Here is a 21,317-nt window from a genome sequence, read left to right on the forward strand (position 1 = left end):
AGTAGATCATCACATCTGTTGGACAATAATATCTGCAAATAACATGAATTTGGGTGGTGTTGAAAGAAAAGTCTTCATCGTGGTTCAGTCCAAGCTGAGAATAAACCTGGCGACTGCTTTAGAAAGAAGGTTGCAGTTTATTGAAGAGGAGAGCCAGACAGAAAGATGGATCTGGCAGAAAAGAGAGTGAGCACATGTAGGGAATGGGTTGTTTATACTCTCTGGAGCAGTGGTTCTCAACCTGTGGGTCGGGACCCCATTTGGGGTCGAATGACCATTTCACGAGGGTCACCAAACCATGCTGTCCGCCATTTTTTTCCCTTTTCCCTAGCTGTCCTACTCCCTCTTATTGGTGGCCACACCCACTTGGGGGTCACCACAACATGGGGAACTGTATTATGGGGTCACAGCATTAGAAAGGTTGAGAATCACTGCTCTGGAGCCTTTTGTTTGGAGTTGTTCCTGTGGCATGAATTTTTTACCAGAGTCTGAGTGTGTCCTTTGGTATCTCTGTGTTAATCCTTTTATGTCCTGTCTTAGAGTTTGGGTGGGGTATGTAGATTTTATGAGTTTTGTCTTCCTAAGCTTCTAGCTTCAACCTTCCTGATGGTTTACATCTGCATTTCTATAGAGCTGGTTTCTGCTTGTGGAAGGGAGACTTGGGGCTATTAAGAAAAACTGGGCATGCTTTTCTGCCTCTTTAAGATCCTTTGAGGAAATATATTTTCCTGCCCTTTTAATATTTCCTTCTCTGGGGGACTGACTTCCCCTAATCTGGGGGACTGACTTCCCACAGTGGCTTAGACAGGGAGTTGTAACCAGGCATCCTTGTAATAAGAGCAACAAAGCCTGAAGTTTCAATAACTCCTTCGGTCAAGACTGACTCACACTTTCCCCTATATTCCGCTTCGCAGCTTGACAAAGAAAATGGAATACAAAGATGGGGGGAATTGCATCTGAGCATCACCGGTTCCTGTGAGACAGTGCTCAAACCCAAGGACACATTGAGCAGTGTGTCCTAGCATGGCTGGCTGGTTCCCATGAACAGAAGAGATTGGTGGACATAATGGACTGTGGGCGGCCCATAGGAAAAGGGGGAAATTGACTATGCTAGCTTTTGCGTGGGAAACCCAGAGCTGGTTTCACTTCGTCTGTGCCAATATAGCATATTCAGTAAAGTTTATACTCTTGGTAAAATAATGTTCTAGGAGTTTCTTTTTCTGGATCTGCCAACTGGACAGTCTTTTTTTTTCAGATGGAATATCCTGAAATTTCCACTCAAGAAGAGATATTGGAAGAGCATTAAATCTTGCCAGAGTTGGAGCTTTACTATCTCCTGCCACATACTGCTCCTGCCTGCTTGCTGTCAATGACTATCCAGTTTCAGGGAGAAAAAAATTTCAGCAACACAGCTGGCCAGTTACTTTTCCCAGCGAAAAGTTGGGGTGAAGATGACAGATCAGCCCAAGTGGCATGGATTGAGTGCTTCAAAGCCCTGCAAATCTAAACATTGCTGCAACGTTCCACCATGCTGCCCGAGCAGGAAATTCACTGGTTTAACTGGCCCCTCCGAGACTGCTGATGTTATGAATTGAGAGAGAATGCAGCTGCTTTTCAACCTTTAATCTAACCTATCATAGATGATGGGGTTACAAATCATACAGTATGACCAAAAATAGAAGGCGCCTTCCTCGCACAAGTGGAGAAGATAAACATGTAAAACATAGGACAATTTCATGTTTTTAAGGTCAGAGAAGGATGTATCTGCCTGCACTTGTTCAGTCATAGCCTACGATCTAGAACAGCGTTTCTCAATCTCAGCCATTTTTAGATGTATGCTGAGAGTTGACGTTCACAGATCTTGAATTTGCTGAAACTAAGAAACCCTGATCTAGAATTCCTCCCAGCATCACACTAGTGGTGTCTGGGGTTTCACAGTGACTTGACTTTTTATATCTCCAAGTGGGACTAAGCTCTTTCAGGCAACACAAAGGGCTGCATTTGGCTTTTGAAAGAAATGCCTGGAGCCATTTTCCTAAAAGTGAGTGCCTGAGATGAGAAAGTGACAAGACAAAAATGAAGTCACTGAAGTAGAATTTCAGGCAATTTAAATTTAAATCAAAATTCATTCATTAGTATTAATATGATTACTTCCCATGAAATTGGTCTATTAATATTTAAATATTGAAATTAATTAATTTTCTTCTCAGATGTAACATATAATACTATAGTAATTTTGGAGGGTCCGCTTCCAAACTTTCCAGGCAGGTCCAAACTGGGACTCCTAGTTTTAGACAGATCAGAAGCCAAGAACAAATCACAGTTTCTGACTGATTTTTACGGGGGTGGGAACAACTTGGAATTTCCATTCCACCTGTCACTGAAAACAAACATCAAAAGATGCTTTTGCAGTTTCTTTAAAGTTAGGCCAGCTAAGCAGGCTTGCGTTCTCCTTTGCCTAGAATTTTTTAGACTTCTAACATGCTGTAACTTTGAATTGGCAGCTAAATCCAGCCTCTCTTAGAACCTTCAGGTGGTTATTGATATATCAAGGTGGATAATAGGAGTAGCTTTTAATGGATTTGAGCATCAACATTCATCATGGATCTCTGGCTTAGAGCTGGTGACTGGAGAACATTACACAGTCTTGTCAAGCACCACAGAATTTATTTCTAGATAAATACAAGTAAAACACACATTTTCTGTTTTTGTTTTGACATTGAGTAGAACAGAACAGAATAACAGAGTTGGAAGGGATCTAAGAGGTCTTCTAGTCCAACCTCCTGCTCAAGTGGATACCCTATACCATTCCAGACAAATGGCTATCCAATCTCTTTTGAAACACCTCTAGTGATGGAGCACCCACAACTTCTGAAGACAACCTGTTCACTGATTTCCTCATTGTCAGGAAATTTCTCCTTAGTTCTAAGTTGGATCTCTCTTTGATAGGTTTCTATCTCTTATTTCTTGTCATACCCTGAGGTGCCTTGAAGAATATGTTGCCCCCCTCTTCTCTGGGACAGCCCCTCAAATATTGAAAGATTGCTATCATGTAGACCTTTTCTTTATTCGACCAGATATAACCAAGTTCTGCAACCATTCTTCATATTTTAGCCTCCTCCCCCCCCCCAATCATCTTTGTTGCTCTTCTCTGCACTCACTCTTTGGTTGATTGTCCTGAGATTTATTCCTGGAATTAGCTTCTAAAATGAATGAATGCGTAGACTCAAGAGAATATAGTTAAGGGAACAATGCTGATGCTTTTTCTCACAGAAGTGGTTATAGGTGTGTTCTTTATAACACAGTGCAGTAAATACATAATAAAATAACAGAAAAGCTAAGCAGGTATGCAGTCAGATTTGAGCAGCTCTGTGATTAGTGATCTTAGATGATGGCGATGTAAAACATCCTTAGAGCTTGGGTGTACAGACAGTCTTATGTCCCTCTTTGTGACCTCTTTATTTACTCCTTAAATATACGAGGGCAATTTGGAAATAAACCTCTGTTTGAGCATGTGCAAGAAATAAGCAGGGATAGTGACGCCCGTTATATGGCACCATGCGCAGTAGTTCAGTAGGCAATGAGGAGAGGAAGGAAAAGGTTGTGTTGCAGTTGACTTGTCCGCTAGATCTACTGAAAATGAACCCTGACATAGAAAATCCTGCCAAATGGGAAGTGCGTGCAGTAATACGATTCCTGTGTGCGAAAAGACTTTCGGCAGCTGCCATTCATCGCAAATTGTGTAATGTTTATGGACCAAATGTGATGAGTGAAGGTGTCATACATCAATGGTGTTGCATGTTTAAAGATGGCTGAACTGACGTGCATGATGAGGCAAGAAGTGGCCGCCCATCTGTAGTCAGCGATGAACTTGTGCAGGAAATTGACAAAAAGGTCCGTGAAGTCCGTCAGTTCCCGATATCCACACTTTCTTTACACTTTCCCTAAGTTTCTCGGACTGTTTTGTACGAGATAGTGACAGAAAATTTGGGATACTGCAAGTTCTGTGCTCATTGGGTACCAAAACTCCTTTCTGAGGAGCACAAAACACACCAAATGGATTCACGATGCTGTTACAGGGTGGCTTCATTCCCAGGTGGGAGATTTTTTTGCTGAAGGAATTTCAAACCTTGTTAAAACATTATGACAAGTGCCTCAATTTGAAAGGCGATTATGTCAAAAAGTAATGTAATGTTGTAGTTTTCTAATGTGTATAATAAAAGTTCTGTATCTGCAAGTGTCTGTCACTGATAACCAAACAGAGGTTTATTTCCGAATTGCCCTTGTACATGGTCACCCTTCTCAAATTTATGTCTCTGGTCTTGTCTATTTGCAGTTTTTGGAAACTTGTGCTGAAATAATTTCTCTAAAAGAATATAATGATGAATAAATGCCTTTCAGCACATTCTTATGTGCTGAAATGATTCCTTCCTATCCAGTTAAGCACCTAATTTTATAATGTTGAAATAAGTTTGCTCTAAATCAGTGGTTCTCAACCTTTTTAATGCCGCGACCCCCAACCGGTCGTAAGCCAAGGATTACTCAACCTGTCGTAAGTCGAGGACTACTCAACTGGTGCAGCACCGTTTGCAGAATGGGACTTTTGGTGGGCTCAGCAGGGCAGAGACAGCCTGGACAATTCCTATTGGCTTTTGAAAGCCAATAGAATAAAAGGGAGTAGCACAGCTAAGGAAAAGGGGGGGGGGGAAATGGCAGACTGCGTTGTTTGGCGACCCCCATGAAATGGTCGTTCAACCCCAAATGGGGTCCTGACCCACAGGTTGAGAACCACTGATCTAAATCAATGTTTCTTAACCTTGGCAGCTTTAAGATGTGTGGACTTCAACTCCCAGAATTCCTCAGCCAGCATGCTCACTAGGGAATTCTGGGAATTGAAGTCCATGCATCTTAAAGTCACCAAGGTTGAGAAAAACTGCTGTAAATAAACATACTGGATGTCTAATGCTTCATTGCTATGGCTCATTCATATACTGTTTTACATTGAACTGTGCATTCATTAGTGGCTCAAAGCCTTTCCGGTGTCTCTTGTGTTGTAAGAGGATAAGCAGAAGGACCAGCACAGCTAAAACTATGAGGGCTCCTACAAGACTGGATCCTATCACCAGAGCCCAAGCCTGGGATTCTTCAGCAGATTCTGAAAAAGTAGAGAAATATTGTGAGGTATAACAACATTGTAGGTTAGCATCATTCTTCAAAGATTTAAAAAACATCATAAAAACATTAGGTCCTCCCCCACAGCTCTTAAAAATAGAAATATATGTTTGCATTTAAAAACCAATGAAAGAGATATATTGAAGTGGAGAGATAACCCAGATGTACTGAAATGGGGACAGCCATTATAGATTTAATGTAGGGAATATAAAAACCAGGGTCAAAAGGGTTCCAATTGTCTCCTGGATTTAAAGCTTCCTCATGTTGATTTGGCTCAAAAGGTTGCTGTGAAAATAGCTGGACCTTTAAAATCTGCAGGTTAATCCCATGGCATCAACTACAAAGATCCTGCATCAACTGAAGTACTTGGTGCCTGGCTGTTGTGTGACTCAGAAAGAAAGAATTCTGTAATTCAAACAGAAGTAGATACCTGCCAAATCAATGTCATAGCTATAGCCAAGTTGCTCAGCTGTTAGAAACATTTCCTTATTGGTGACAGGAGGGAAGAAGGGCACCATGTTAAACATCTGGTTGTGACCAATGGGTGCCAGCTCCTGGGGCCAGGCACTGTCCAATGGGTTGAATCTTTTCATCCACTTATCAAAAATAGCATCAGTGAAGGAATGAAGGACCTGTAATTCCAATTGACATTCATCTTAAATTCCTAATATGGCCATGCAAATATAACGAAAACATACTACTACCCACCACCACTTTCTGACTATTTACATTCACCATGTGTCCTTGTCCATCATACTCAAGAGCTACTCTCTCCTGAAGAATGAAAGATGATGCAGAACAAAAACTGTAGAATTATCCATCCGCATTCTATGAAAGGTTCAACTAACCCTTATTCCATGTATCTGCAAACTGGTCTGTGCTTCAGGTTAAACCTCGGAGGTAAATATTTTTTTTATAGTCGGGGCCATAGATTTCTTTTGGGGGGGGGAATATAACTACAGAAAGGAGAAACAAGATTTTTAGTCTTTTTTCTTCTTCTCCAAGATGGAGGCACAGGGGGAAAAGAATCTGTCAACATTTAAAGTGCATTAAGCCCATCAGAGGCTTCACTCATCCATTTCCTTTAGGTTCCTGCTACAAATTGGTGGGAAATTGCTCTCCTGGTGTCTGGAAGTGTACTACAGAACTAAAACATCAGAGTTGGGGTAGAACTCAGAAAAAAAGCATCTCAGCCAGTATCATTCACCTCCTGCTGTAGGCCCTGTTCTAAGAACAAATTTGTACAAACTAACAGACTTCAGGAACTTTTTGGCAAAAGAATAAATCTATGTGTGAAAAATTTATCCACAAGTTTTTGACAAATTTAATGTAGGGTCAGCAGTCACACAAAAGTCTTTAAAACACGTCTTCCTGTAGTATCAGCGTAAGATCCCAGATGTTTAGAATTCAGAATTCAAGAAAAACGTCTAAATGCTTACAAACAGAGGGTTCTATTGTTGTTTCTGTTGTTGTTTTGTCCTCTGGTAGTTTGTCATCTTTCTACATGTAGACAGATTACTACAGAACAAATCTTTGAAGGGCTTTCTATTTGAAGCAAATATTATTGGCTTTTTCTTCATGATGGTTAAGATTCTTTATTACATCCAGGTCTCAGAGGATGCTTCAGAGACCAAACCACTATTTCAAACCTGCTGAGAAGGAATCTTGGCACTCTTAACTGAAATTTACTAAGAGTGAATGTTCAAGTCCTTCCTCTTTTGATTGCTTGTACTAATAGCTGCGGGGATCAAACTTTAATTTAACCAGCAGAGGGAGCTCACAGAAAATCAAAAGGAGTCTGGAAGCACCTTTCTGACTAACAAACAGATTGTACTAAAAAGTGTAATTTTCCATATGCTGCAGCTTCATGCTTTTTAATAATATTTGTTGGTTGGAAAAAAATCTACCAGACCCCTTCTGATTTTTTCTCACCACACATTGACACAACTGTCCTACGTTGTTAGCCCACAGAATCCAAAGGACTGTAATGAAGTACTGAAAAAACACAACAGTTACAATGCGTTCATATGCTATCTTTGCAAAATAATAGTTTCTTTTTGGCTGCTTTTAATAATATGACAGCTAATGAATACTCTTGATTTCAGAACACCATAATAAATGTTCCATTTTAAAATAACAAACCAGATTTTACTATCATGTTGTAAGGAATTCTGTGTATTGCAAAAAAAAAACTGGAATATTCATAACACTGATTAAATCTGGAGCAGGATTTGGAAAACCATTTCAAATATCATCCCACATATAATTCACTCTTAGCTCCTAATCTATCAAATATGGGTATTAGGAGTGTCTCAAATGTTTGAAACTCACTTTTAATTCACCAAAATCCGTGAGATAAGTGATGAAAAAAAAAATACTACTGGATCTTTTAATTTTTCTTTCTTGTACCTTCTCTCTACCATTGCGAACTAATTGTAACTGACTGCAACTAATTTGGGGTAACTGATAACCTGATTTAATTATAAACTTCTGAGTGCTTCAGACCTCAGCAGAGAATATATGAAATATAATAGTAGCAAAAGCAGCAACAGTCTCAACGTGGTGTAAAAAAGTGAAAATTAACTGAATAATTTATTTTGAGTGATTTGCAAGATAAATTAAATGCCTGATTTGCCTCCCAAATAAATTTAAATAAAACCCAAAACATATATACGGTGTATTTAAATTAAATCTCTATATGTTGATACGTAATAGAATATGTAAATTTTGTATTTTGATGTATGCTCAAAGAAGTTGATGTATGCTAAAAGGAATTCGCATAGTACAGTAAAATAATGTCAAGATAGCAGCTGTTTTTTTTATTTGTATTGCTCATGCAATACTCACTAATAGGTTAAAAGTCTATCACACTATTGCAGCTGACCTCTTAACATATTTCACCATATTTGCAGCTCCCCACCTAGTGCTCTTCCAAGCTAAAAGCACGGTAGTCAATAAAGATCAGATATACTAATCAGTAGAAAACATTACTTCCTTTTTGTGCATAAATCCATTTTCTGCTGGACTTGTGGGAAAAAGTTGTTATGTAGTCATATTTAACTCTAAAAGTTTATGGCAATCAAAAGCAGAAGAATGTACCACAAAGATAGGATCATTCGCTGCGGAATGGGGGAAAGCACCCGTTCCATTCAAAACAGAGTGAATCAAGTTATGGAGACTCGTGATTGGCGGCTCAAGGTTACCATCTGGTTCGGCAAAACCTTCCAATGCGTTCCTGTGGCAAAGGCAAGTAAAGAGGCATGTCACTTCTAGTTGTCTCCAGCTTGAAGTAAAAGTCATTGGCAAGCCGCAAAAAACCCTTCTGAAATGCAAAGGACTCACCTGAAACTGAATCTAGAATTCCAAAAGAAAGGAGGGTTATCGAAGTCCTGAAGAGAGAGACACTTCTGAATGTCCTCCAGGGTTGGCAGTTTATCACCAGCTTTGCTAAAAGGGTACCTCTGTAGAGGCCCCTCGTTGCTTCCATTACACAGCGTGACCAGACGGTTATAATCATTCAAACTTAGGTTCAAAATAAGACAGATAGCAATAGTTAGATCTGTTAGTTAAAACTGGTTAGTAATATCTGACCAATTTTGTTTCATTGACTTATGCAGTAGAAAAGAATTACATCTTTAATTAGTTACCTGAACAATTAATAGCACAATGGTTTTTTAAAAGTTAGCAGAATTTTGATAATCTATACCACAGGTCAGCAACCTGTGGCTCCGGAGCCTCATGCAGCTCTTTGAGCCTTCCCTTGTGGCTCCCAGCCTCCTCTAACATTTGCAGAGAGAGACAGAGACAGAGAGAGGCACTTCCCTGCTTCTCTCTCTGTCTTTCTCTCTGTGTGTGTTTGTTTATTTGTGTGTGTGTAAAAGAGAGTGGACTCGCGGTGTTCTTCAACAAGCTGAAAAGCTTTTTGGGTAGGGCTCCTCCCTTTGCTGCGTCTCTGCAGGAAGCAGGAAAGGCAGGAGAGAGCTAGCTAGCCCAGCTATGCTGACTCAGGAATTCTGGGAATTGAAGTCCATGAGTCATAAAAGAACCGAGGTTGCCTACCCCTGAGCTTGTTGGAGAACAGCTTGAAGCGAGCTTGCCAGGTGAGCAGAAGATCGGAGAGAGGGAGAGAGGGGGAGGAGAGAAAGAGAGAGAGAGAAAGAGAGAAGGAGGGAGGGGGGGGAACGGGTCCAAATGGCTCTTTGAGTGTTTTGGGTTGCATACGCCTGATCTATACTGTACGATGTTTGGTAATAATCACTCTATATCAATTTGGCACTTTCCATTTACTTGATTAAAATTACTATCATCTTCAATAAGCACAGCTAACAGCTATACTGTGCTGGTTGAGGCTGTTGAAAGCCAAAATACAAAACACATCCAAGGTCAGGTTTACAACTAAGATTGTTACAGGATAACAGCCACCTTAGCTAAAACTAGAAGATACTATTGTATAGAACACAACTTCTGAAACTATTTACTTGTAAGACCCCTTCTCACTTTTAAAAATTATGCAGAACTCCAAAAGATACTTTGTTGGTGTTATACTTATTAATATTTACTGTATTAAAACACTAAAATTGCATATTTCCAGTATGTTTACTTATTGAATCACATAAAAATAACAATATTAAACTGATTAGATATTAAAATAAGTAACATATTTTTATGAAAATATCTGATCTTTTTTAACAAATAAAAATAGTGATAAGGGTGACACTGTTTTACATTTTTGCAAATATCTTCAATATTTGACAAATAAATCTGATTTTGCGAACCCCTGAGAAGGAGCAGGGTGGGTCCTTGGACCATTCTTTAAGAAGCATTTCTTTAAAATATCACTTTTAGAAATTCTGAGATAAAATAAAATGTACTTCTTAAAATGGCTAAAGTGGTGTGGGAAGAAATCAGATAATTGGTATTAACTGAACACGAGGTATTTGGGCCTTAACAATGTTAACTTCAATCCTGTTAAAGTTTTGGCATCGGTAGCTTGGAGGCCCCGAGCAAAAGCAACCGGCAGGGAAGGAATGGCTTTCCTTCTCATAATTTAGGGAAAACAATTTGCATTAGAGGAAGAGGGGAGAATTAGAGAAGACATGACCATGGAGTTTATTCACACAACGTGGTTTAATGGTTTTCAACTTTTGGGAGGCTTATACAATATTTGGAAGGTATCTTGTAGGAAATTCATGGGAGACATAACTTCAAATAAGGCTGATTTACTAAACTCTTTTTTCCTTTCATCCCATCCCAATTTACCTGAGATCAACATACTAATCTCTTGCCATGTTTCTTATTTTCTAAGAAACTCATGAAGCTTATTTGTGGTCCAGAGGCACCCTCACGGAGATACTTTGATTCAAACATAAGCATCAAGAAAGATGTTCTTGGCTACCTCAGTGGCGGCACCAGCTAAAGTTGTGCCTGAACCAAGGATGTGTCAAATAAGGCTTTTGTTACATAATCGTAATTTTGTCAGTCACAGAATTGGAAGTTGCCTCAGATATTGTCTCCTTCCGTCTTGTGTTACTTCACCAAGGCTACCTTCACCAAAGTATTAAGTATTCACTGAAGTATCCTAAGGCTTAGGATTGTTTAGTAAAATGGAAAATTATTATAGAAATCAGTCAATGTTTAAAAATATTGAGGGATTTGTAAGATACGTGTCATGGTTCCGATAGATGAAACTCTTCAAAAGAACTTCGAGGTTAGCAGCGTTGACAATATGTATTTATTTGAATTCAATTTATGTATTGATTAATAGTTGAAAGACAAATAATTAACCATACTAGCAGTGGAAAATTAGTATGGACAGGTTGAACATCAATGTTTCACCAGTCTCAAAATGTTCATTACCTATTGCAAACTATTTCCCATTCTGAGAATCTTGAATTACGACTTATTAGATTTGGCTCATCTGGCCTTGATGCTCCAAAAAGTTGATCCGTGCACACATCACATTCATTTTTGCCTGTAGCAAAATTCCAGAACGGCAATGCAAAGGACTCATTGCCAATCAGTCTCTAAAGAACATGGATGTGGAGAAGATATGGAGAAAAGAGATAAATTACATCTTTATATTGGTCTTTGGCAATGATACTTACATCATTAACAAATTTTCATACCTTTGCAATATCTCTTGACTTTGTCCATGAAAATTATATATTCCATTAATAAGATCCATACATTTCATTATCCAACTGACACATGCCTATTTTTTTAAATGCAAGATTCATGCAAGCTTATCCTGACTAGCTACTCAACAGCAATGGAATAGTTAAGCAGAATGGCAGAAAGTGCTTTAAAATAAGTTTATATTCCCTGTTTTCTGGTCTGCTCTCATTAATGAACCCCATCATCCAATCAATATTGCAACAACAACAAAATAAGCAGCACAGATGATTTCAATATAGCTTTACTCAGAGTACTAGTATTTGAAAGATGAGTATGACAACACAATTAGATAGATTCTTCTTAGTGCTAATACATTGTTCTTTTACCTGCAAGCTACAAGAGGAATTCTAATCTGTCTAGAATATCTGGAGACATTATGCATTCTCAGGATATTTATTTTTCTTAGCTTTACACTTCTTTATTAGGAAAAGGATGATAAGAAACAGACAGCCTTGGGGAAATGTATACATGTTTTTACTAACATCAGTTAGTAACAGACTATTTCAAACATACGTGCACCAAGAAGATTTGAAAAATTGACCTTTTATGGTTTGGGAATAAAAAGACAGACTATTACATATTTTATTGGTTCATGTATATCTATCCAAACATGGAATGAACAAATTTTTAAAAAGCTATAAAATACACAGCTGTTTTAAAAAATAGCTATCTAGAAGGAAAATGTACACTTCTTCGTTTATCTCAGATAGGCCCTGTAAATACCAGTATTCATTCTTGTGAGCCGTAGAATAGTATTAATGATTTAAAATTAATATACGCTGATTTATAGTATGACCCACAAAATCTTCCTTCCTTCCTTCCTTCCTTCCTTCCTTCCTTCCTTCCTTCCTTCCTTCCTTCCTGTTCCTTCCTGTTCCTTCCTGTTCCTTCCTTCCTTTCTGTTCTTCCTCCTTCTACCTCTCTTTCCCCCCTCCCTTCTTTCCTTCTTTCCTGTTCCATACTCCCTTCTTTCCTCCCTCCCTCCCTCCCTCCCTCCCTCTTTCCCCTTCCTTTCTCAACAAACAGGTAAGTGAGGCAAGAGAGTGCTGTGCATGGGGCTGGGGCTTCCAGGGACAGCACTGAAAACCAGGATCACATGATCATGGCAGCATAACAATGGTGCTGAAAGAGCAGCAGCACAGCAATGCTGAAACAGCCACAATTTCCCCAAATTTCATTCCCTCAGGAGTAATGGGTCCCAACATTCTGTAAATTAGCCCATGTGAGAGACTTGTTTGAACAGATTTTGCCCTATGATGCACCATTCACCCAGTTAAAGGTTGCAGATATGAGAGTTTAGTAGTATATAGCTCACATAACTATAGTTTTCTGGTCAGTTGCCATAATAATTATGTTCCATTTTGATCCCACCAACTTATCATTTTTCTACTGCCTCTTTACTTGACCTTGGCTCTGGTACTAGATGGCAGTGAGCTATATTTTTCATTTCCTGTACTGAGAATCCTTCCCTTCCTGGAGCATTTTGGAGGGCAAGAGATATCCTAGTTCAGGGGTAGGCAACCTTGGCTCTTTTATGACTCATGGACTTCAACTCCCAGAATTCCTGAGCCAGCCATGCTGAGGGAAAGGGAGAGGTTTCCAAGCTGAGCCATGCTGGCTCAGGAATTCTGGGAGCTGAAGTCCACAAGTCATAAAAGAGCCAAAGTTGCCTACCCCTGCCCTAGTTGCTTCTTTCAGATACATGATGAAGACAGTGATGACAACTAACCTGCAGATCTCTTTCTAAGAGTAGTAAATGATACCTATGCCAAGTGACAAAAGCAGGGCCTTGATGGGAGAAATCTATTGCTGTAAAGGGACGGCCTGGTCCTGTAAAAAGAGAGAAACAAGAATTACAGTTAAAAAGACACTCTGAACAATAAATTAGATTTGCAAAAACAGGTTAAATGTATATACTTCTAGTCCTCTCTACCATTCCTTCTTCTGCTCTTTCTCCCTCTAATTTTTGTCCCTAAAATTTTCTTTGTCTTGTAAATCTGCATAATATAGATGTACAATCTGTAATCCCCAAAGCCTGCCTTTCCACAGCAGCTGCTATTTTTCACAAATTACAAGTAATCTTAGTGGGTTAAAATTTCACCAAAGAAATGCCGGGAATAAGGAAATGAATGTGAAAAAATAGATGGAGTGTTTTTAAAGGCGCTTTCTCTAAACCACCTATTTTCTAATAGGGCCACATCAACTTTTTTTTTCTTTGCTTGCACAAGGATCCCTGACATATTCATGTAACTGAAAAGTGACTATCCTATGCACGTGTAAGTAGCCAAGAAGGAAATGGCCAAGAGGAACAAAGCAAAGGGCTACAATTTAGCAATTATCCTCTTTCAAGTGAAATCTCAAATCATAGATGTATGTAGATGGTGTATCCTTTAGTATCACCACAGTTCTTCCCTCAGTTCTTCCCTCAGTTCTCGGCATAGTTCCAGTACTCCAGAAATAACCCTTCAATTATTTATACTGGCTAAGGTAAAAATGTAGTGCTGCCAGATGCTCACATCTCAACAACTTCAGTGTAGCAGGAGTATTCTAAAGAGGACAATGCTTGCTTTGTAGAAGCAACTGGTAAAACACACTGCATTCTGTTCACTAGTTATGAATTGGGCCTGCCACAGGTTAGACAGCTTCTAAGTTATTTCAGTCCAAGGTAGGGACTTAAAGAAATGAGCTTGGAAGATCTGGTTCATGGATTCAACTTGGGGGATCACAGTTGTGCAAGAAAACACACAGCCAAAGAAGGGACAAATCATATTTGTCAATTTTTAAAAAATGTCTCTTCTTCTGTGGCTTTAGTTCCAGCTTAATTTGAAAAAAATCAGCATGTGGGAAATTCTTCTTCAGCTTTTGTTCTCTATGGATCAAGTTGCTGTTAAATTATGGTTAGCTCATAAGTTCTGATCTGTTGGATTCTGCAAAAGCTATTTCTTTTATTTCCAAAACAGGAGAAGGTGAGAACAAGTTAACCATGTAACGTATAGCACAGATAGGCACCTTTGGCCTGTCAGATGCGACTGGCCTCCATCAGCCTCAAACAACATGGCCAATAGTTATGAATGATGGGAGTTGCATTCCAATATGCAGAAGTTTCCCCAGTCTGATTTCTCAGGTTGGGATTACAATTTCCCAGTAAGAACAATCTGGAGCCCTATATTGGAGGAAGCTGATCTAAAGGGTCATCAATCTCCTAATATTGTAATAGGGCAGTGGAGGTGAACCTATGACACGTATGCCAGAGGTGGCACACAGAGCCCTCTCTGTGGGCAATCGCACTGTCACCCAGCCCCACCTTCCCCTGTGGCCCCCTCCTCATCAGCAGCCCCCCCAAAGTAGAGTTGGTCCCGGACACAGCCCACATGGAGCAGCACAGCCAAGGACATGGCAGCCGGGCAGCAGGAACAAGACTCCGCCCTCACATCCCATTGCGCACAGATGATGCTGCGGGGTGCCGGCAAAGGGTGTGGCCGCTATGGCGCTGCAGGACCACCTGGGCAATCTGCAGCGGGCCATGGAGGTGGTAGGTGGCTCTGAGGGCAGAGCAGGCAGGGGTGGAGTGGGGGCGGGTGGGGGTTTGGGCACTTGGTGTCTACAAGGTTCACCATCACTGTAATAGGGAACCAAATAAATTGCATCCATATTATTAATATTGTTTTCACTACTTAATCTCCCACCAAATTGGAAAGCACCAACCTAATAGAGTATCTCTGACTGAATAATAATGAAGCCACACATAGTAGTTATAAATGCTGCAGTTTGCAACTTGTGGGTCATTTCTGCTGGGACCAAGCAGACTCAACCAATGCTGGGTTGCAATCATATAGTCTGGATGGATAGTAGTCTTAGCAAGATTGAGGGCATCTAAAAACTGCTCTTGCTCTTCATTTGTCAAAGAGTGGATGTTCTTCCGGACAACTGAAGGCTTCTTTTCATCACAATTGGATCCTGTCCAGCCAAATTTGCACTCGCCACAGTTATAGCCAGCAAAATATCCTAAAGAGAAAAACAGCATCATGTTACTGCTGGATATGAATCAAAATGCCAAGAAAAGGACATAAATATCAAATACATGTGATTACAACATGTCTCTACCAAAGCTCATGTTATAATGTAGTTGTTAAAATAAGTCTTCTGAACTTGACTGATAACACTTTCAAAGAACACAATACAGCTTGGGACATAGTTAGCCCATCCAAGTTTCTAAGTATACCTGGGCACTTTAGGAACTGAGTTCTTGTATCCCAAGTGATTTAAAAATCGTAAAACAATCAAATTCTGGAAAAAAAGAAGAGAGAAAAAACTATGTAATCCACCAAAAAAAATGTGATTTCTTTAAAAAAAGGCAAAATGTTTTTACTGGGTTTTACAGAAGCAAACTTCTGTGTGCTAGGCAAAGATGTAAGCCTTAACCTTAACCACTGTACTATTTCCTTAATGCTAGTAAGGGAAAGAATATAGAAGTTCTTGATGGAAAAAAGGAGAAAACACATAATTTGCATGTTGATGCTTTAATCTTGTAACTATAAATTTAACTTAACTTGTGTGGGTAGGTGTGTATAAGTAAACACACACAAACACATATATAAGTATGGATATAGTATCTATTCACAGAAAGGAAAATGATTAGCCGTTGTTTTCCAGAAATTGGGATGGTGACAGAAACAAGGGAGTTGTCCCAGGAAATATGTGGGAGCTTACAGTCTAGACCAGGGGTAGGCAACCTTGGCTCTTTTATGACTCATGGACTTCAAAGTCCAGATGCTGGCTCAGGAATTCTGGGAGTTGAAGTCCACAAGTCATAAAAGAGCCAAGGTTGCCTACCCGGTCTAGATTAAGTATTTTGCTAGCTGTTGCCAGTGTTTGAGTCCAGGCAGGATTTTCTTAAGACTTCTTAGAGTCAAGTCAGCAGGAGCATAGGACAAGAGCATCTTAAATGTGGTTTATATTCCCATTATCTAGAAAGGTTGGGGCTCCAGACCTCAGAATTCCCAGCATGGGGTAGTCTGACCTTGTTTACATACAATTCTTATTAGTTTTTCTGCTATTAGCAATGTTGGCAGATTGATCATAAAGATACAGTAAAAAGTAATAGAAAGGTTTTGTAAAATACTATAACACTGTTTTTCTTATTAACTCTATGAGAACCTTCAAGAAATCTACTTTCAGAAAAAGAAATAGCCCTGGAAAGAAGAATCCCATTAGTACTTCACAGCCTGCATGCATGAGAACTTCCCGCATTCAGAAAAGATGTATTATGGAATTAGCTGTCTCACAGCAATAATGACTGGTAATTGCTTGTAATTGCACCCATGACCTCTATTCTAAACCAGTCAACTTACTACAATACATTCAAACAATAATCATTTACAAGACGTATTAGCAGAAGAAAACCAGAATAGGTCAGACTTTCTGATTTAATTATCCCTGATTTACAAAATGGAAGACTTAAGTAATATAAGGTCCACCATGTGCAATAATGCAGTTCAAGATTTCCATATACACACAGTCTTTAGCATGGAGTTAATGGCAACAACTAGAGTTGTAAGCATATAAAACTATTATGTTCATGTTTGCTCATGATTGCAGTTAAAGAAGAGTTAACTCTTCTTGGGATTTCTGTAACCTGTGACACATTATATCAAGTTTCTTACTGCTGTGATTTCGATAATTTACAACTCCAAGCCTCAATCAAAAGACAAAAAGAGCCCCCTTACTGGGACACTATGTTTGACTGCTAGGCCACAAGATGGGTGGGTAAAACAAGGGAGGGCAAAATATGTTCTCCAAATAGTGTTGGATTGCAATTCAGATAATCCTTCAACATTGGCCACAATGAGTGATGGTGTTGGAGTCCAACAATATTTGAAAGAGGACACCTGATGCTCATAAGTGGGAAAAAAAGGATGTCCTGTGTTGAAAGAAAGACACATGACCAGGAAAACACCTCTGCCCTTCCTTTGCTGCTCCTTGTGTGAGATTGTGAGGTCTCTTGGAAAGGAATGGAAGAAGGAACAGAAATAAACCACCAAGAGATGATGGATAATGAAAGAACAAATTAAATTGCATGATAACATGGATGCAAAATTTTAAAGAAACATTTGCAGTGGACCAATGGGAAGAATCATGCGATATGGGGGCGATGGAGCAAGAAATTTTGGGGACACTTTTGAGCCTGCTCCTGTGGCTCCGAGCCGCCTCCACCATTTGGAGAGAGAGACAGAGACAGAGAGAGGCATTTGTGCTTCTCTTTCTCTCTCTCTCTCTCTGATGCGGATTTGCCTCCTCGCAGGGCTCCTGATTGGCCCTGCACCCAGGTGCCCCACCCCCTGGGAGAAGCACAGCCAGGAAGTCCGTTTCCCTGGCTGGTCCCGTCCCAGGTGCATGTGGCCAGGGAACCGTGCAGGGGATCCCCAGGAGCATCTTGAACTAAGAATTGTCTGGTTGAATGCTGACTTATTTTATACCCTGCTGCTGGATTATAAATGTGATTTTTTAAAACCTCTTTTTACTTACTTGGAATTATGAAACACATTCACTTTTGCCATATGGAAGTTGATGACATGAAGACTTTCTCCTGGCTAGTGAAAGTAATCTAACTTAATTACTTACATTGGACTTCCACTGCATGGATTTTAGTATTTTACTAGTTTTAAAAGAAATTTGATGTTGAAATAAAAATTTTGTATAGGTCTTTTTTTTTCCTACTCTTTTTAAAGAAGCAGGAACTTTCTTGTTTTTCCCTATCCAATCTCTACTGTGGGAAATATTATCTTAATTTTTTCTGCAGTATTTTGTTGTGGAACAGTTACTTCTTTTATCCTTGAGAGGAATTGCCTACATTTTGTTGTGAAAGTCCTGCCATAAAAGTGATTTGGACTATATTAAAAATGAAAACAATAGTAAATTAAGGATTTTGAACAATATACTGTATATTATATACTCTTTACAATGCCCACGAAAAGAGATACAAAAGAAATACAAAGGCCAGATCAACTTAATGTTAAAGCCTTCTTGGAAGCTTTTGAAGAAAAATGCTTTTTAATTTGCAAGATCTGAATGAAAATTTAGTTAAAAGGTTTGATGAATTAACAACAATTATAAATCAATCTAAGAACATAAGGTTGAACATAAGAACAAAAGCAGTTATTAGTTATCTATTTTGGACAATAAGAAATAGAAATCTGCATTTAGATCAGAAAAATCAGAGATGTCTGCAGGATTGGAGGCTTTCATCAAAATAACAAAAGTAACATCACAACAACACAATGCAAGCTCTGCACCTTTGTTTGTGTTTGTGACATCATGATGGACATATACAAGTGCAACAGTGTAAACACTGTTTTCACCCCTTGGTCTTTCCTACAGATATCTATGGGAAGAATACTACTGAATATTATACTTTGGGTAATGAAAACCCCGAACACAGCAATTGTCACACTTGTTATGTTTGTCACCATCCCCAAGGTAAACATGAATCTTAATGGCTCTTATGATATTAAGAAAAATATTAAAACATCTATGGTACATTTAAACATTTTGACTCAGTTTCTAAATCAGAAAAGCCAATTGGCATAGCAAAAATAAACACAATTAAATATAAATACAAAAGAGGGTGTCATGAATAATACAGAGGTACTCTGAAATTCGTATTTTTTTTTATTATTTTGCTCTGGATTAAACAGTTTGCTCAAGGAAGGCTTCTCTATCACTGACAATCTGCATATGAGTTGGAGCAACTTACAGTAGAGACTTCAGCAACTTCTCCCAGTTGCTACAAATAAACTGGTTCTCCTTTAAAATTCTCCATGTTTTTAATGAATCTCAGAAATATGTTGCCTTGATATAACAGAATGGTCCCAATGAAAAGAATGACAAACTAAAAACATTTGCTGGAAACTGTTCTAGCTATTTGGTGAGTAGGAAGTTCTGAAGTAACTGGTTGCAATTTGAAACTTTTTGACCATCCTGTGCATTCAACGTTGATCACCAGAGACTTGGGCATATCCCAAAAGGACTTCAAAAGATTTGACTGCATTGTAATTTTTAATCTGACAAAAGAGGGGAAATGTTAAAATACCTAGCTAGAAAGTGATCCCATTAACATTAAATGTAACAAATTAAATGTAAATGAAATTATTTTCAGTTTTTGTCACCAATTCTCCTTGGAGTATGCCTCCTAACATGTCACTTGAGGCAATGTCCCCCACCCTTGCAAAATATACACTTCTCAAAGACACCGAATTGCCAAAGGAAAAACTCTCAAACACTGACATCCAATGAAGAACATATCTGCTCAAGAGCGATCACGTTATTAAATAGACAATGCAAAATATTTTCCTGATGTGCTTTGCTAATATTTTCAGAATGTGGACAGGCAGAAAAAAATAATACCCAAGCCAATTAGTAAAGCTTATCAGAGATATTTAGATTGCTCAAAGTATATAGTTTTACCTACATGAGCTTCAAAAGTGGTAAGTGGCATCAAGTAAAGAGGACATTAAGATCCTCTGTAGGGATCTTGTCAGAGAACAGTGACCAGCCTAGCAATACTTTAGAGGTACCTGAACAACAACTCTAAATTTTCCTGCTAGCATCAGAGCTTTAATCATAAAACATCTGGAGAACTTCCCTTTTATTTCTCACCTGTACACTGGCAAGACTTGTTGAAGAACTTCAGGGGCCATTGTTCCCGATCATCCACATTATGGAGAGTGTAGGGCCCACTCCAGGGCCTTCTGTCTACCTGTACCTCTTGACAGGTGCCCCTGCCTTGCTGTGAACCACAAATATTGTTCGGATTCGACCCGAAAGCTGGGCAGCACTCCTTGGATTGCAGCTTTTCTACAGTCATGCACACCCGTGGAAATTGGGCCTTTGTCCCTGGAAGCCCAACAAGGCTCAGATATGCAAAGAGCTTCAAGCAAAGCAATCTCTCATCTGGCAGTAGGAATGCCATCAAGATCTTGTTTCCAGAGCCTGCAAAACTCTGCTGTGGGATAGGTGAAGAGATTATCATTAGCTGTCTACAGCTGATGAACAAACCCCATTTGAACTGACCCAAGAAACAATTTTTCCTTCTCACTGCAACTCATTTATCCTCTGGGGGTCTTTGCTTAATCCAAGTTTGCCAGGATTGAATGTGATTAATAGGCGAGCAATTTAGCTCTTTGTTGTTTGCCAAGAGACCATAAATTAGGGTTTTATACGTGGGGGTCAGTAAACCCTAATTAAAAGGATTAGTCTTTTGAAAACCCTTATGATTAGCACATGACATTATGAGCAAAAAGAAACCCATGGGATGCTAGGAGGGGGGAAAGTGCTGGATGACGAGAGACAAAACATCTTTGATTTCCACTGCTTCATCTTTTCTTCTACTCAGTGATTTATGAGACCGTAGCGTCAGAGACGTCATGCTGTTGGCTGAGAGGGTGCAAGTTTCTTTGAGACTTTTGTAATGGATTGAAAAATCTAGACCTCCACAACTATAATTTGGATATTGTAAATCACACTGAACACTTTAAAAGGATCATAAGCTATCACATGGCAGAAGATTTTGAATTCAGGTGTTTGAAAGAGCCCATTCAGCCAGTCACTTCCAAGCTTATCAGCTGATAAAGGGCCTGCAGGGGATCCACTGGTGGCTTTGCGTAACCAACTTTTGGGCAATTCTGTCCCAATTAGGAAACTCTTTTCTGGGCCCCCATGCTGCATTTGTTCATATAAAAGGGAAATATGCTTCTGAAACTAAGCATCTGTGGATGAAAAGTACACCAGGTCCCAATTCTTAGATTGCCTGTCAGTTTGCTTCTTGGTAATTTTTAAAAACAATTGTGCATTTCCCGTTTTAAAATATTGTTAGTTTTATTATGATAAATTAATTTGAGATTATTGTTTTCTTGTAAATCATGCTGGGCAGCCCTAAGAGAAAAAGCATTATAGAAATAAATTAATGAGATCAA

General features: G+C 39.2%; 1 protein-coding gene across 1 annotated transcript; it reads right to left on the minus strand.

Annotated features, from left to right (window-relative positions):
• Positions 1-4,924: 4,924 nt before the first annotated feature.
• Positions 4,925-20,374, minus strand: DCT (dopachrome tautomerase). Its single transcript, XM_039337638.1, has 8 exons — positions 20,002-20,374; positions 15,052-15,351; positions 13,076-13,176; positions 11,029-11,195; positions 8,515-8,694; positions 8,272-8,407; positions 5,603-5,804; positions 4,925-5,155 (listed from the first exon to the last, which is right to left on the minus strand). The coding sequence occupies exons 1-8, from the start codon at positions 20,372-20,374 to the stop codon at positions 4,974-4,976; spliced, it is 1,641 nt and encodes a 546-aa protein (XP_039193572.1). The 3' UTR covers positions 4,925-4,973.
• Between the last annotated feature and the right edge of the window lie 943 nt (positions 20,375-21,317).

Source organism: Crotalus tigris, unplaced genomic scaffold (genome assembly GCF_016545835.1).
Source record: "Crotalus tigris isolate CLP2741 ecotype Arizona unplaced genomic scaffold, ASM1654583v1 scf7180000017685.4511686, whole genome shotgun sequence".
Taxonomy (NCBI): Eukaryota; Metazoa; Chordata; class Lepidosauria; order Squamata; family Viperidae; genus Crotalus; species Crotalus tigris.

What these genes read in the sequence shown, in the direction of transcription:
- DCT (XM_039337638.1), bottom strand. Translation starts at nt 20,374, where the DNA reads ATGATAATCTCTTCACCTATCCCACAGCAGAGTTTTGCAGGCTCTGGA. An exon ending in TCTTAGAAAGAGATCTGCAG is followed by an intron (nt 11,196 to 13,075) that starts GTTAGTTGTCAT and finishes CATGTTCTTTAG; the next exon opens with AGACTGATTGGCAATGAGTC. An exon ending in AATTCTAGATTCAGTTTCAG is followed by an intron (nt 8,408 to 8,514) that starts GTGAGTCCTTTG and finishes CCTTTGCCACAG; the next exon opens with GAACGCATTGGAAGGTTTTG.